Source organism: Staurois parvus, unplaced genomic scaffold (assembly GCF_062004578.1).
Source record: "Staurois parvus isolate SC_StPar_1 unplaced genomic scaffold, SC_StPar_1.0 ptg000054l, whole genome shotgun sequence".
In the NCBI taxonomy this organism is placed as follows: Eukaryota; Metazoa; Chordata; class Amphibia; order Anura; family Ranidae; genus Staurois; species Staurois parvus.
Window position 1 is genome coordinate 6,611,667 of NW_028317850.1, and position 17,012 is coordinate 6,628,678.

The window sequence follows — 17,012 nt, forward strand, 5'->3', positions numbered from 1 at the left end:
TGACTGGGGTACGGAGTTGCTTGGAGTCTATGTAATCTGTGGACAAGAGATTTTTCCAAGCTTGAAGAGTGTCTTGGATACATGTGTGTTTTAAGTGATAAGTTGTTTGTGAGATTGTTGAAGTTAAGAGGAAATGGTGGGGTTTAAGTGGAAGGAAGGGTGAGGTTTCCATTGTGGACTAGGTTTTTTCTCTGTTTGGGTTCCACCAAAAATATATTTGGTCCAGGAGAGTGGCATTATAGTAGTTTTTAAGATGTGGGAGGCCTGTGCCTCCTTTGGAGGGTGGTCTTATTAAGAAATTGGTGGTACATCTAGGTTTTTTGGAATTCCATAAAAATCTGATAAGAATCGATTGGAGTTTGGAGAAGACAGTATTGGGGACCGGTAAGGAAGTGTGCGGAAAATGTAAAGAATTTTTGTTAGGATGAGCATTTTTAATGTCGCCACTCCGCCTATTTTAAAAGGTTCTGAGGTACGAAGGTTGGCAATTTCTTGGGGTAAAGTTTTGAGTAATTTTTTGTGATTCAAAGTAAATAATTGGTCTTTTGTAGCAGTGAGTTTGATTCCTAAGTATGAGCTTCGTGGGAAAACCCCATTGGTAGCCAATTCCGTGGTTACGCAACGCTTTTGTTATAGTGACAAGTTTCTTGCGGTTGAGAAGTGTGGCTTTAGATAGGTCTGCAAATAATTTTATATTCACTTTTATCTGGTGGTATTGATGTAGTGTTTCTCGCAGCTATCATAATTTTTTCTTTCACGTGCCAGAAGTGAATGCGTGCTAGGATGTCCCTAGGTATTGCGGCCGGTAGGAACAACGGTTTTGGTATTCTGTGTGTACGGTCTATAGCGAGCTCTACATCTGATAGGGAAGGAATGAGATTTTTCATGTACTGTTGGAAATAGGGTACTATGGCGTCCGTAGTGATATTTTCCGGGATTCCGCAAAATTTTATATTGTTCCAACAAGAGCGGTCTTCTAGATCTGGCAATTTGAGGGTAATCAGTTCTATATCAGTTCTGTGGTCTGCGTGTGCGTCTGTTAAGTCATTGTGTGCTGTGAACGTTTCCCCCATTTTATTTTCATTATGGCGGATACGGTGATCTTGTTGTTGTACCGTGGTTGAGATTTGAGATAGTGTTGTCGTCATGTAATGTTTGTCGCAGTGAGAGAAGCATACTTTTCATAGACAGTTCAGTGATAGGTTGATTGGAAGCGGAAAAATTTTCTCTCAAGGATGGAGTAGAGATAGCAGTATTGAGTGCAGGAGAATAGGAAGGCTGAGTAACAGATGTAGTTTCTATGTCCAGCCTAGGTCTGGACTTAGCAGGGCTGCTTGTGGTGGGAGACAGGGGCGGAAAGGACTCACCAGGATCTCCTGGATATAATGATGCTCTGAGCCTGGGGTCTGTGGTGTGACCTGTGCTCTGTTCTGGCTGTGAGGCATCGTGCTGTGAGGAGCCACCGCCATCTTGGCTGCAGGGGCTGAGAGCTGGGAAAATGCTTGTCAGCTTTCCCAGCTGCCCTGGTGATCTGCAGTGATGAGGCATATCCCTGGGGATCTAGTGCTGACCCGCGTCCCCTTATTAGTGTGGGGAGAGGTCCGGGCTGCCGCTGGGTCCAGTGTGTGCTGGGTTATGGCTGGCAGGGAGACAGAGCTCTCTTCACTGAGCTGCCATCTTGGAGCCGGCCGCGCATGCCATCCTTTATATCCGATTTAAATAGTGTTACGTTTTTTGTAAAACCTTTATGCTAGCAGGTCAACCTGCATATTCTGCCAAACTATTGTGTATGTCTCACCACTGTAAAAGCATTAAGCATGTTAACATAAAAATATATATGTAATGCGCAACTCTAGAAATAATTAGTATAACTGCCCTCCATGGTCCCTGGGTCCTCTTCAAGAGTGTCACAGACATCGATAAAACACCGATTTATTTTCAGTACAGTAAAGCAAGACTATTAACTCCGGAAACTTATTTTTTTTTACTTCTGTCGGTTTCAATTTTTGGAAATTTTCTTTTATCTCCTGCCTAGTGATACATAGTCACTGGGACAGGAAGTGAGGAGCATTCTCCCCCAAAGTACATAGATCGCAAAAAAAAGAAAGAAAGAAAAAAAGGTTTTAACTCTTTATCAATTAAAAAAAACATTTTGACTAGAATTAGCCTTTTTAACACTTGTAAACTAATTTTAATTTATACATGACTGCATTGAAATATTTTTCTTTATGCTAGCCTGGAGTTTTTAATGTCACCCCTCACATACAAATCATTTAGGCAACAACTGTGATATTGTATAGCATGTGGTGGCATGTGTTTTATTCGTTTTTTTAGATAAAGTGATTTGTTCACCATGGATGAAAAAACTGTGACAGAAGTGAAATAACAAGAAGCCATGGAAAAGCAGAATATAAAGTTACTGTGGCAGCTGATTAACTATTGATTTAACAGTATTACCTTTAATTTAGACAACTGTCCAAGGTCTTTAGCTGCACTGAAAATCATTTGTGCCCCCTGGAGAAAATAAAGACAACAATTTATCCAAACAAATTCAACAATAATAGTCATGAATATTAATACTGTCACATTTAAATGGTATAATTGAAGCACCGGAACACCATGCAGAGTTTAGACTTTGTTTAATTAATAGACAAAGTATTTGCAAAGTCATATTGTCATATGCAGCATTCACTTCCTCTGGTAACCCTAGATGAAAAGCAACTATTGTTCACTCTCTGTCAAGGAACAATGATTGAAGCTACTTCACCTTTATATGTGTAAAAGAAGACACAGAAAAATATACATTTTCATAAACTTAAATTTCATTAACCTGGTTCGGAAAGGCTGGCTTAGATACTCAGACCAAGTTTAGCAGTTTTATTATGCATCAGTTAAACCAGAGGTGGGCAACTGTGGCCCTACAGTTGTTGTAGAACTACAAGTCCCATGAGGCATTGCAAAACTGACAGTTACAAGCAAAGGCAGAGGCATGATGGGACTTGTAGTTCACCAACAGCTGGAGGGCCACAGTTGCCCATCCCTGAGTTAACCTGACAATAACTCTTTGACTAATTTTTCCGATTGACAAGGGAACTAGGAGCACACACACAGTTTGCACATTCCAACTGCTGCAAGTTTAATGAACATTCTCATGGAATGGGGCATTTTACATTTATACTTATAAAGTCATGTTGTGGTCACAAAGGTGATAAACAGAAATGCAGTGCTCATTGTATGCAGGGGTATTGGTGCTAGGAATCTTCCTGTAACTGCTTTCCATCTGCCCTATAGCAGAATTACTGCTACAGGGCTGCACTAAATCATGTATATGTACATGATTTTGCAGTTCCAGGTAGGGGGCACGCATGAGCTGCGCACGCACCCTACCCGCGCCGCCATTTGTGACCTGTCAATCACCGGGTCCCAGTCAGTGATCGCCGAGTATTACTGACAGGGGGAGAGAACTGTATGTAAACAATACAGTTATCTCCCCTGTCAGCTCCTGCACACTGCTTTCTATGGCTCTGCATAGCAGAACCATAGAAAGCAGTGTACTTACCGCAAAGGACACTGCAATCACAGAGCACTCTCAATGAATGCCCAAGGGGTGCGCAGAGGGGTGGGGTTCTGTGAGGACATCAAAAGATGCCTTCCCAGAACCAACCAACCAAGCTGTAGCCATCTTTCAGCTATAGTCCGGTCATAAAGGGGTTAACATAGTGCAAAAAAATACAATGGGTGTGAATATGTTGTGCATTACTCTCCTCCTCAGAATTCTTTGATTCTTACCACACCACATGAGGCAGTGATGGTAATGAAAAGCCCATTCCCCTTTAGTAGCAGGTTGATGCTTTGAGAAGAGGTCTTTACTTCTAGGTCCCCCATCTTAATGCCCTCAAGGAGCTGAGGAGCACACTGGCTGGTATATGCAAGGTGGGAGCCCCCAAGCTTTCCATTAGGGTGATAAATGCCTCTAATCATCTTTCATGTATTACCCACTCACATGCTCTATACCACTGCTAGTAATAAGCGTATTTAAGTGTCTGCCACCTTTAGTTTTTTTTGGTATACTAGTCCATATGCCTTGTGTTCTAAGTAGGGATCTTTAGAGTTGAAGGACCCTCATGTTACTTTATTTAAAAAGAATATAAAAACATGATTGTTTTAAATAATTGCAGCTGCATACCTACTGAATCATACAGTATAGAGAGATATCCCAAAGATGGTGGTCGATGTACTGTGTAGTTAATCACAGCTCAGTCCTGATTTTGCAAGGGGGCAATTACTTTTTCACATTAGCCAGGTAGGTTTGGTCAGCTTTTTTGTCTTAAATGAATTAGTTATTTAAAACTTGCATTTTGTATTTGCTCGGGTTATCTTTGTGTAATATTACAATTTGTTTGATGATCTGAATCATTTAAGTGTGACAAATATGCAAAAATAACCCAGGAAGGGGGCAAATGCTTTTTCACAGCACTGTATATACCCACATCATTCCATCTTTTAAGACTTAATGTTTATGGAACATATCTTTTTATGAAAACTAAAAAGTGTATAAGAAACACACATTTGGGAAAGAAATATGAAAAGTCAAGAAACAAAAATAGCTTGGTGCCATACCACAATCTGAAACTTACAGATTCAGACTAAGACATTCTGTCATTCAGTGTTATAGACTAAAGAGGATAATAATAGAATCCTTAATACCCGCCAATATTCCTGATGCTTTCTGTCATGAGCGCAAGATTTAGAAACATAATTTTGATTATAGTGTGGTTGATTCAGTCATGTGACCATGCCTCAAATGACATAGCTCTTGTCTCTCCATAACTACACTGTGCAAGTACAATATCAATGACTAATCTGAAACTATCTGCAGCTTTGGGTGTAATAAAAATTGCTCTGTGTTCCATGATGGTTCTATTTACTATAAATTAAGTTGTGTCCCATCTGAAAACTCACTGTAAAGTTTAATTCTGAATACTGCTGCTTCCTATTTAATACTAGCTACATATAAAATGTTGTTGCCTTGTCTACAGCAATTAGCTATAAGTAGCTAGGATAAATAGGCAGCAACTTATGCCAGAATCTGTCAGGATAGTGCAAGCCGGTTCTACCCCTTTTTGTGTTTAACAACCATCTGCTTAGCTTCCCACTACAGTGAAATCCTAACATGTGTTAAATCACAAATTACCCTAAGAACTATAATTACTGGATTTTTTGGCAGAGTAACAAGGAACAGTCGGCATGGCAGTGTATCACAACATATGATAATAATATCAGTTTGTTGTTTGTATTAAAAAACCCTCTACGACACTCACAATATACATGATCCTTGAAAACATTCAGTTGTTGCCAACTGTCAACTGTAAATAATGAAAACTGATATATATAGGTGTGAACTAGAATGTATGTCATGCACACTATCTGGTGATTCTTCTCATAAACTGTATATGAATTGTTAAAAAAAAACTGTTAAGCTCTCAAATTCAGGATCTAAATGCAAAAATTCTTTCCAGCTGAGAAAAGGTAAAGACAAACATATGTTAATTAACTAATTATAAGACGTTCTGTGTAGTGGCTTTATAGTAATGTTGTCTGTTTAATTAGGAGAAGTACATTGATTCTCTCTCCACTCACCCACAAATATTCTGTGGCCTACCAGCAATTGGCAGTTGTATTTGGGAGGAGACTGCTGTATGAAGTTGACTCTTCCTGGCAAGTCGGAAGTTTAGAGGTGGGAACAGGTAAACTGTAAACAGACTGTTTACAGTTGTCAGGTAATTAAGTGTATTAAAGAAGAGCAGCTAACCTATCCTTCTGTTTTAAAGTCTACTTTCAACAATATGCAGGACCTTCTTCTAGCCAAAGAATTGCTAAATCTCAAAAGCCTCAAAGCTATATTTGAATGTCAATTGCTTACTGGGACAGATCAAATTCTGCCTACAAAACAAAGGGAAATCGCTAAAGATAACAAAATGTCCAGACTTCCTAGACTGCTCTGTGACTAAACAATGGATAATTACTGAGGCAGTCCAAGTTTGTGTTCTACAGCAATTTCAAAGTGTGTGTATAACATTATTCCTGTCACCGCAAAGCAGCCTGTGCTACAGAGCTCACGATGGGAGATGGGAGAAGGGAACCTGTGTGCCTACTATCAGTTGCGGTTAGTGACTAAATGAGAGCTACAAGAAAGTACATCATCTGTGAAATGGTTCTCATCATGAGAGGAGCAAAGGTAAGGTGGTCCCCAGGTAGACAGTAAGCAAGTGGCTTGTAAAATGAAAGAAGGTGCAGGTAAAGTAATATTCTACAGATCTCCCCATAAGAGAATTAGAGGGGGCTTCTTCAATTAAATATGCCTATTCTGATGAGAGTGATCAGAGGCAGGATGTACCCTTATATTGGAGAGATTTTCACTTATGTCCCTAAGGATAGGAAATGCAGGGAAATCTCCCCGACTGGGAAAAACCTGGTTGGGTTTACGTTAACCATTTCATTACTTTTTTAAGCTTAAAGTTTGGGATCCTAAAAAAATAAAACATACTGTGCATATTCAACTCTCTGCTGCAGCATCCTCCTGCTGCCGACTTTATCTGACTGCTGAACTGCCAGCTCTCCTACCTCTATGTCCAGCAGTGCCTCTGCTAGGATTTTCCCTCCGACTCTCCAGACCTCCTGCCAGACAGGATAGGGAATGGGTTCTCTTGGCTCTGGCTTTCAACCACATAGTGAGAGGCTGAAGCTTCTGTCAATCAGACATCTGAAGCGGATCGCAACAATATTGTTGAGATCCTTCTTCACTCTGGCTCAGCTCTGCCCTGTCAGCAACAGCATTTGTAAAGGTATCAAAACAAATTTTAGCAGTTACCTTAGAAATAAATCTTTGACAAATGTGTCTTTTAGACATGGAGTTTGAGAACTAAGGACACACAAAGTTTTGAATGTGAACGTATTTGATGCAAGGTTAAGTAATGTTCTCATGACAAGGGGCATTTTACATTTGGACTTCATAATACTTTTATAGGAGATCTACTAATCTTCCTATCTCTGTAACTTTTTTTTTGTGTGCTTCTGTAATGGTCTGGTTCTTCTTTCCTCATAATAATGGAGATAGTCTTGAGACTCACTAGATTACGAAGTATACAAAAACAAACAGTTATGACTTAACTAGATTATCATTTATATTTATATGACAGCCTAAGACTGTAAGAAGAAAATTAAACAATCTATTTGCCATCAAATGTCAATTCCTGAAGAGGAAAATCCTGATGTCTTTATTTAATTTCCAGTACTGACCTAATTGTAAACAGAAGATCATAGCACAACTCAGCACCAGTGTCACATGAAGTACACATCCACTGTGACTGTTATGAATCGGTATAAGGTGGTGAAATAAAAAGTAACACAAAGTAAAACAAGAAGATGATAGTAAAATTTCACAAAGTCAAAAGCCTGCTGTGACTTGAATGTACTGACTGTCACTATGTAAGCAAAATTATTTTACTTTACAGAGTTCCATTTGTAAAATGTTGAATGCAGACTTAAAAACATGTTGCCTTTGCCTCCAAAAGTCGTAGTGCCTGCACAGACTTACATGGTTTTGGTTAATGTTATTCCATTAATCCCCTACATTTTTAAACTGATACTCTCTTTTTTCTTCTCTCTTTATCTCTCTCTCATTTTACAAACAGCATTTAAGACATGATCAAGGATTCACAGGCTCCCAGTCTTTTGGCTTGCTTTGTCTGATTGAAACCTGAAAAGGAACCATCCAATAGGGACAAGTTAACTTAATTATTTGCGTGTGTTCATTTTATTTGGAGCTACTGAGATCTGTAAATAACAGGCTTTGTACTAAGGCAAAAACGAGACAGAAAAAATTATTTAAAGAGGAGCCTAAATCTCCAACAGCTGGCTAGACAGAAGACTACTTAGTATTAATATGTAATATTTCCTATTTACAAATCTATTGCACATTAAAGGAGAAATCAGGCCAAAGCTCTTTTGGCCCTAATTCCCCTGTGGATCACAGGAGTGCACTTGGTTCCGAGCTCATGTGACCCATATTCAGCCGACAGCAGGCTAAAGTCGGCTGATGTCACTCAGCCAGTCCAGACTCTGAACTGATCCTGACTTTATTGTCAGGATCTCCCCAGATGCCTGACCAACAGCTGGCTCAGCCTCCCAGAATGCTGCTGAGAACTGGGACCAGCTGTTCCCTCCCCCCCACAGTCCGACACTCCAGTGAGCACGGGAGGGGCAGAGCAGAGAAACGGTGACCGACAGTCACCATTCTCTATTCAGTGGCCTTTGATCGCTCAGTTCTTGGTCTTAGAGGCAGCACTGGACAGATGCAACACCGAACCAAATGATTGATTGTTTTTTTTGTAATCCCGCACTTGTCTTTTAAGTCTGTCTTTTTTATATAGAAGAGTCTGTCTTCTTGATGTACCGTTGAATACACTAGGCTGTAGTACGTTTACCACTTTAGTACCTGTGATTCTACCTGTTATAACATATAACAACAACTTGCCTGTGAACTGCATACTAATGTGCTGTTCTGGGGATGCAGTAAAAAAATGTTTAATCTTTAGAGGCAGCAGGGAGGATAAGGAAGGTGGGACTTACTAATGGCATAAATATTGCTAACGTAAAAATGTTTTCTTATACTGTTTTCAACTTATATTTATCAGTAATATATACTTTTGTAACCTATAATTTGTGAGGGGTGTACTTTAAAATTTCGCTATATATAAAATAAATCTCTTTTTGGAGCCAACAGCCTACACTTTGTGACTTTCAATCCCTCACTTGATCATGTTAACTATGGTGTAGTAATCAATCACATACCTATAATATAAAAAAAAGAGCAGTGCACCGAATTAAAACCTTATATGTTCATATATATATATATATATATATATATATATATATACACACACAGTATATATTCATTCAAGCTAGTTATAAAGTTATTGTCAAGTTAACTGACCAATTCTGAATCTGCTAAACTTTTGTCTGGGCATCTAGGAATCAATGACCTTCTGAACGGATTAAACCCAGTATAAGAATTTAAAATTTTATCCATAAACACATCTCATTTAATAAAAATTGTATTCTTTTAGACGAAATATAGGATGAACATATGTTTCAATGAGAATGATGACAGTGAGACAACTTGCCACTCTATTATCTGTAGGCAACCTACTGATTATCTGGACAAATTGCTTGCTTTAGTTAGACATTAGTTATGAGCTGAACGTACCTGGGTTTGGTCAAGGCAGGTTCAGTGAACATGACTAAAGTTCAAACACTATTGAAGTCAATGGAAGCTGAATAACAGCAATGACCGTTTTGTAGGCTAATATGTTAGGGATTGTTGGGAAGGGGGAGGGCTGGTCACTGCACCGGAGGACATCTACCAAAGCAATTTTTGTACATTCCATTTGGCAGGGAGCAGTGATTTTAGTACTGCATAAAGTAAAAAACATTAAAAAATGCACAATAGCATTAAATAACATTCCTATGGGATGCCCCAACCCTGGTTATGAGGTGCTGTATATATATATATATATATATACACACACACACATGAAACCTACTACAGCAACACCGACAAAGACAAATGGCTAAATGTTCAGAAATTCATCTGAATGCCCGAACAGCCAAGGTTTGGTCCAAACTTGTGTTCTGACCATACATTAAGCTCATCCGTATTGGTCATGCGTGGTAAACCAATCCTGAGAAAGGTCCACCCCTGTTCTCAAGAATTTTTTGTAGAAAGTGCAAAAAACTCTGCTCATTAAAAAAGGCCTTCCTAAAGTCAGAGGCACTTAGAACTACCCTCTAAGAAGTTCCTCCAAGGCCTAATTGCTGCCTAGTTGCTGTAGTTGTCTAGGATCAGGCTATACATGACTCACTTATAAAAAAGCAAATTTTTATATAAGTTTTTACATATACTTTAATGCACATTACAGGGCAGTAACACGTTTATGCTCCATGCACGCTAGCATTTTTTAAGCTCCTGGAAGCTATTATGAGCATTTTTTTTTCTGTTCCTAGAAGCTAAAAGTGTTATTGTATTTGTCCATGCACACTATTTTATGCTAGAAGCATTTTTCAAGCTTCAGTGTTTAGGAGCAGAAATAAAATTGCTTTTGTATAGTTTTTGTGAGCGTTTTCCTGGCAGAAAATATAATGCTGAGCACTCCTAAATGCTTCTAAACACTACTAAAATGCTCCTAACAGGTTTTTTCAAGCGTTTTTTTTTCATGTACTGTAAAAATGCGAATAAAACACTAATGCTCCTAAACATTTCTAAATACTACTAAAATGCTACTACAAGCCGGAGCAAAAACACGATTATCAGCGTTTTTCATTCAGTGTATTTTTCTAGCATATTTTGAGCTTATAAAAACGCTTGTGTGCATGGAGCCTTATAATAATTAAAAATGCACATGAATTCTATTACTCACTGTTTGATCTGTCAGAGGGGGTAGTACAATCTGCTTTTCAATTTTATTAAGGACTAATTTCCACAGCTCCTTCAAAACACGTTTCAACACAGTCTTCTCACATATTTTGGCAGACACTGATAAACTAGAACAATTTGAAAAGAAAAATGAAGATAATTAAAAGAGTCGTGATGATCTAAAATATCACAGAGCATGATCATGCCTTTTTCCTTTGATTTATGACCCCAGATAAATACGTTACAATGTTTTATAGTTTGTTTTCTTACTAAAGCAAAGTAGAAAAGCCCATTTCCTTCCAGAATTCTGCAGAGCGCAATCCTTGCTCACTCTGTGGAAGCAATAATCTCTCTGCAGAGGTCTGGCACACCCGCTACTGGATAAGAGCTATGGTTCTGCAATCAGCAAAGCTCATGCGCCCTACTGATTGGAACAGATATATTGCTACAGGGTGGCAGCGGTGCACAAAATCACGTATATATATGTGATTTTGTATTTCCGGGTAGAGGGTGTGCGCGAACCGCACGTGTGCCCTACCCACGCTGCCATTCGCGGCCACAGCTGTAAAATCATCGGGTCCCGGCTGATTACCCACAGGTGCCCAGTGATTACCGAGCATCTCCGACGGGGAGGAGGACTGCTTTGTTTACCAATAGTCCTCCTCCCTGTCGGCTCAGGCATGCTGCTCTAGATGGATGTTCACACAGTGAAGCACCAACACACCGCCCCCAGTAAAACACTCCCAGCACACAGTTAACCCTTTGATTGCCCTTCATGTTAACCCCTTCCTTCCCAGTTCCATTAGTACAGTGTCAGTGCTTTTTTTTCCAGCACTGATCACTGTATTGGTGTCAATGGGGATGTCAGTGACACCAAGTCAGTTCCTCCCAGTGTCAGAATGCCCACTGTAGTCCCGCACTCCCACTATAAGTCGCTGATCACCACCATTATTAGTAAAGAAAAAAATTCCAGTATCTATACAGCCATTTGTAAGTGTTCACGTAAACCAATTTACACGTATTGGGATTTTTTTTTAGCAAAGACATGTAGCAGAATACATTTTGGCCTAAATTTATGATGACATTTTATTTTTTTTTATTTTTTTACTGGACATGTTTAATAGCAAAAAGTCAAAAATATAGTTTTTTTTCTCAAAATTGTCTTTTTTTTTTATAGCGCAAAAAATAAAATGCGCACAGGCGATCAAATACCAAAGAAAGCTCAAATCGTGGGAAAAAAGGACATACCGTACATTTCATTTGGGTGCAGCGTTGCATGACCGCACAATTGTCAGTTAAAGTAACACAGCGCTGTAAACGCAAAAACATGGCCTGGTCAGAAAGGAGGGTAAATCCTCAGGAGGGCAAGTGGTTAATTTATGGGTGGGGAAAATGTAATTATGGATTATACAGTTTATTTGAAGATACACGTGACATTTTACTTTTTTTTTAGTTTTTAGATTCTCCTCATACACAAAACTACATGCCACCTGAATGGGATACTCAATCGTATCTGTGTGAACAACAATAGAGTTTTCTTTTTCCTTCTCAGATTTTGCAAAGCAGTTATAGCTTTTGTGGCTTTTAAATACAGCTCTCACTCTGGGATAACGGCCAATAACCATAGGCAATCAATAGTAGAACTACATACACCTTACATCCTACCCATTTTCCATGCACATATGACCTGATGATCCCATTTTACACTAATACTGTATTATTCAAAACATTACTGTATATTCACTCAGTTTACAAGAAAAAAAAATTAAACAACAAACATTAAAAGGCCTTGATATATCAACACTGGCCAGTCAGTACTAACGTTTTATCCAGAAAATCCATCAAAGGCCGCAGTACAATTTCAGCATCCATGGTTGCGTTGTTCCTGTTTGTGGATGCATTTCCATTCCCTCTCATCTGATTTAATTCTACACTCATTTGTTTCACACAGTCTTCAATTATGCTCTGGAAACTGGAAACAGAAGAAACTTGAATTACGTTTTTAGACTTCTTTTGCCACCAAGTGAGATGCTTTGTCAAACACAAATGAAGTAAAGGAAGCGTCCTACAAAGATTTTTATCACTGCCTCTGCATTTCTTTTTTCTTCATTTGGAATGCTGTCTTTACATTTGCCTTCACTGATGTCTCCCTCTTCTATACTATGATGCTGATTGCCAGCATCTCTGTTCTGCTCTACTAAGCTTGTGTGAGTTAAAGCCGATACAGATCAATTTTTCCTGTCTGTGCTTCTAAATATATTGCTTTTGATGCTTCTTTTTTTATTATCAAATTATCACAGCATTTTTTTTTTAGCTGAAGGCAGCTGAAGACCGCAGACTATTACTAATTAAAGGCATCGAAGTGCTTATAGCATCAAAATAATAATATGTAAAGAGTTAAAATAATAATATTTTACAGTAATAGCACAGTTACTTTAAATTGTGAAAAATAATATAACAGGTAAAATGAAGGGACACTTTCCAATGAAGGGTTTCCTCTTCACTGTGAAATATTTCCTTTGATGTCCTGTTGATTCTTGTGAACAAAAAGTGACAGAAAATCTCCCAAATGGAACAGCAAAAAGAAACTGACTAAGTTTTTACCACTCTGTAGCCCAGGGGGGGACTGACCATTTGGAAACTCGGGCACTGCCCGAGGGCCCGGGGTCAGTAAGGGGCCCCATGAGATGCCCCTGGTGCCTTTTTCATAGGCTTTTTTGAGTTTGGGCAAGGACACAGGGGCCCCATGATCCCCTATTGCCCGGGGGGCCCCATGAATTGTTAGTCCGCCCCTGCTCTAGCCTAAGAGATAAAAAAAGTGTTGCCTATGGATATACTGTAAAGTATAGGCAGTCCACAAGTATTAGTGCCCATAAAGAAAAAAATCCAATTTGTTGAAGTACAGTTTAGTAGTACAGTTTTCTTGTGAAATGTTTCTGTTCCATGAAATCCAGACGTGAGTACAGTTTGTAAATGGGGACTTCCAGCTTTGGGCTCCTAAGTCTGAAAACAATCCCACTTTATAGTTGTGTGTTTTTTAATTCAATTTCCAGAAAACTTGTATAGGATGACAGCTAAGTCACACTCAGACATGAACATATCTCCATGTCTTACCTTTCCAAGCGCTGAAAATTACTAGTTGATCCTGCTAGAAATTAAATGAGCTCCCAACATCCTGTGCACATTGCATCTGCTTCACTGAAATCCCAAGTATAACTAAAGTATCAGCCATGCCCAGCTCTTTTGCTACAGAACACTCCTTATGTCATTGAGATTCCAACATGGGGAGGGGGAGAGCTGGGCAGAGATGATAGCACTGTTAGTGAATTTAGTACAGCAGAGGTAGTGATGTCAGCTTAAGCAGTAGGTTTGAAGCTCACTCGATTTCTGGCGGGATCCACTTATAGTTTTTTGTACATGCAGCATTTGTAACAGGACAAAACATAGGGAAATGCCATGTGTTACAGAGATGTACTGAATATTATTTTATTTTGCCCAAGCATTCAAGTATATCCCCCCCCCCCCAAAAAAGGGCTAATTTATGTATAAGGAGTAATCAAGTGTCAACTGATTTGTGTGTATGGTATATGGATACAGTAAGGGTGCCATAAGGTGCTGCAGGGCTCTGCATTCAAAGTGTGTTAGGCTTTTGCTTTTGTATCATGCTCAGGTGTATCTACAGACATGCCATTCTAATGGAATGTACACAAATATCTGGGCAAGTAACATGTTACAAAGAATATAACACAAAATGTAAAAAAATGTAAAAAGGAAATCAAGGCTACAAAAATTTAAAATGAACAACAGAGTGCAAAAGAGAGCAGAACAAACCCAACACCCCCAAAATTTTTCAGAATGATCTGGAGTGGGTGAATGGGAACAAAGAGAAGGCAAATTTGATAAATACATATTCAGCTCTGTGTATACAAAGGAACATGGGGGAGCTCATGGCCACAATGTGGATGATAATTACACAGCGCCAAATGGTCCACAATGACTCAAATTTGATATGGTCCAGAAACATTTAGAAAGACTAAAGGTGAATAAAGTACCTGGACCTGAAGGCATACACTCACTGGTCCTAAAAATTGAGCTCTGTAATTTCAAAGACATTAATTTAAATTTTTAGGGACTCTTTAATGACTGGCATAAAACCACTGGATTGGCATAAGTGGTGCCTATATTTAAAAAAGGGTCAAAGTCTTTACAAAGTAACTACAGTACTGTTAGTTTAACTTAATAAAGTTGAAAAAATACTGTAGAGTCTAATAAAAGACCACATAGATGAGTTTTTGTTAGAAAAAAACATTTTAAGCAACAAACAGCATGAATTCATGAAAGACAGAAGTTCACAAACAAATCTGATTTCCTTTTACGAGGAGGTAAGAAAAACCTTAGACAAAGGATTGGCTGTGTACGTAGTATAGTTGGATTTTGCAAATGCGTTTGAAAGAGTTCCCCACACACAGCTAATGTGTAAGGTAAAGTCTACAGGCTTGGAAAAATCAGTTTGTAAATGGATAGAAAACTGGCTAAAAGGCCATATTCAGAGAGTAGTGGTTAATGATTCATACTCTGAATGGTCTAGGGTTATCAGTGGTTTACCCCAAGGTTCAGTGTTGGGACCCTTACTTTTTATTATATTTATAAATGATATAGGGTCTGGGATTAAATGTAACATTTCAGACTTTCCAGATGACACCAAGCTATGCAGTGGAATAACATCCTTACAGGATGTCTCCAATTTACAAGCCAATCTCAATGAACACTTTACATTTATCAACATTAAACCTAATATGCCACACAGTTGCCCAATTAAAGTTATGTATTGGGGGCTATACCTCATCTGGAATATGCAGTTCAGTTTTGGGCACCAGTTCACAAAAAAGATATTGGAAAACTGGAAAAAGTGCAGAGAAGGGCAACCAAACTGATAAGAGGCATGGAGGAGCTCAGCTATGAGGAAAGATTAAAGAAACTGAATTTATTCTGTCTTGAGAAGAGGAGATTAAGGGGGGTATGATCAACATGTATAAATACATAGTGGTCCATATTGTGAACCTGGTTTAGTGTTATTTATTTTAAGGTCATCACAGAGGACATAAGGGTATTCTTTACAACTGGAGGAAAAGAGATTTAATCTCCAAATATGGGAAGGCTTCTTCACAATACGAGCTGTGAAAATGTGGAATAGACTCCCTCAAGAGCTGGTTCTGGCCAACTCAGTATGTTGTTTTAAGAAAGGATTCATTCCTAAATGCACATAATATAACTGGATACTAAAATGTATAGGTAAAGTTGATCCAGGGGATATCCGATTGCCTGTTGGGTGATCAGGAAAGATTTTTTTTTCCCCTGCTGGAGCCAATTGGACAATACTTTATTAGAGTTTTTTGCCTTCCTCTGGATCAAATGTGGGTACTGGATAGTGTATATAGAGGCTTCATATTTCTGTTGGTTGAACTGGATGGACTTGTGTCTTTTCTCAACCAGATTAACTATATAACTATGTAACATCACTTTATCATGTATTTATTACACAAAAGCAAAGGATTGTGCATATATATATCATTAAACATGAATCATTTCATTATAAGGATTATAAGGATGCATGGGTGTTTACCTTGTGCCATATATACAGCTGAGTTCATCAAGCACTGAACTGAGCTTTACTTGAAGTTCTTTCAGCATTGCACTGGCATCAGGATCCAGCTGTAGAGAGGAGCATTTACATGTACATGATTAGTGCATATTTTATAAAACATATGAAACCTTATCTAATATTTAGCTGACTTAAGAAGCTGACTTCTTTAATGATGATTTTCTAAACACTTTGCAAGAGAATAAAGATTTGCAAGAGGAATAATGGTTGCTCATTAGCAGATGCAGTGTATCTATGGGAAGCTAACCGCACAATTTATTTTTGTTTACCAAACATGGAATACCATACAGAGAGGTATTTAAAAAAAATTGCCAAGACCTTAAGCAAGATTATTATAGCACTCATGCTTTGCAGTTACTGCTATTCCCTTATGCAAACATGCTCTTCCTGCAGTTAGCAGATTTCGTTGTGGAGTTGTAAGATCTGCTAGCCTGGATTCTGTGATCATAGGTAGAACAATCTGTTACTGTCAGCTGTTATTTTGCATATCTGCTACATCAGCAACAGAATTCACCAATGCCTTACAGAGTTTTTATTGTATACCATTCTTCACAAACCCACGCAATCTAACTCAACTTTGTAAAATTTTTATTACACATTCCTAAACAATTATAATGTACAATTGAGAATACATCTCACCAGAATAACACCATACAGATGCTATTCTAGTGGTACATGTACTGTATCAGGAGTCTGATGTTCTCTGTGAAAAAAAAAAAGGTTGGAGTAATCAGTATTGCCTACCATTGCGAGTGATCTCGATACCTCCATGTAACCATTTTGAACATTCAATGGCTTTTGTACAAAGGGAGTACATGGAAACATTATAACTGTAATGGTGTAATTTTGTTTAGAAATATTGCAATGGACTCAGTT

The 17,012-nt window shown here is 38.5% G+C and overlaps 1 protein-coding gene across 2 annotated transcripts in view; it reads right to left on the reverse strand.

Moving 5' to 3' along the window:
* The window catches only part of LOC149470057 (protein unc-13 homolog C-like), a 434,551-nt gene that overhangs the window by 116,141 nt on the left and 301,398 nt on the right, over positions 1-17,012 (reverse strand). For both annotated transcript variants that reach the window (XM_089668057.1, XM_089668050.1), the window contains 4 exons: positions 16,098-16,186; positions 12,297-12,446; positions 10,479-10,602; positions 2,458-2,514 (listed from right to left, as the gene is read on the reverse strand). In XM_089668057.1, coding sequence (XP_089524183.1) covers positions 2,458-2,514; positions 10,479-10,602; positions 12,297-12,446; positions 16,098-16,186 — 420 coding nt within the window. The remainder of the gene's footprint in view (positions 1-2,457; positions 2,515-10,478; positions 10,603-12,296; positions 12,447-16,097; positions 16,187-17,012) is intronic.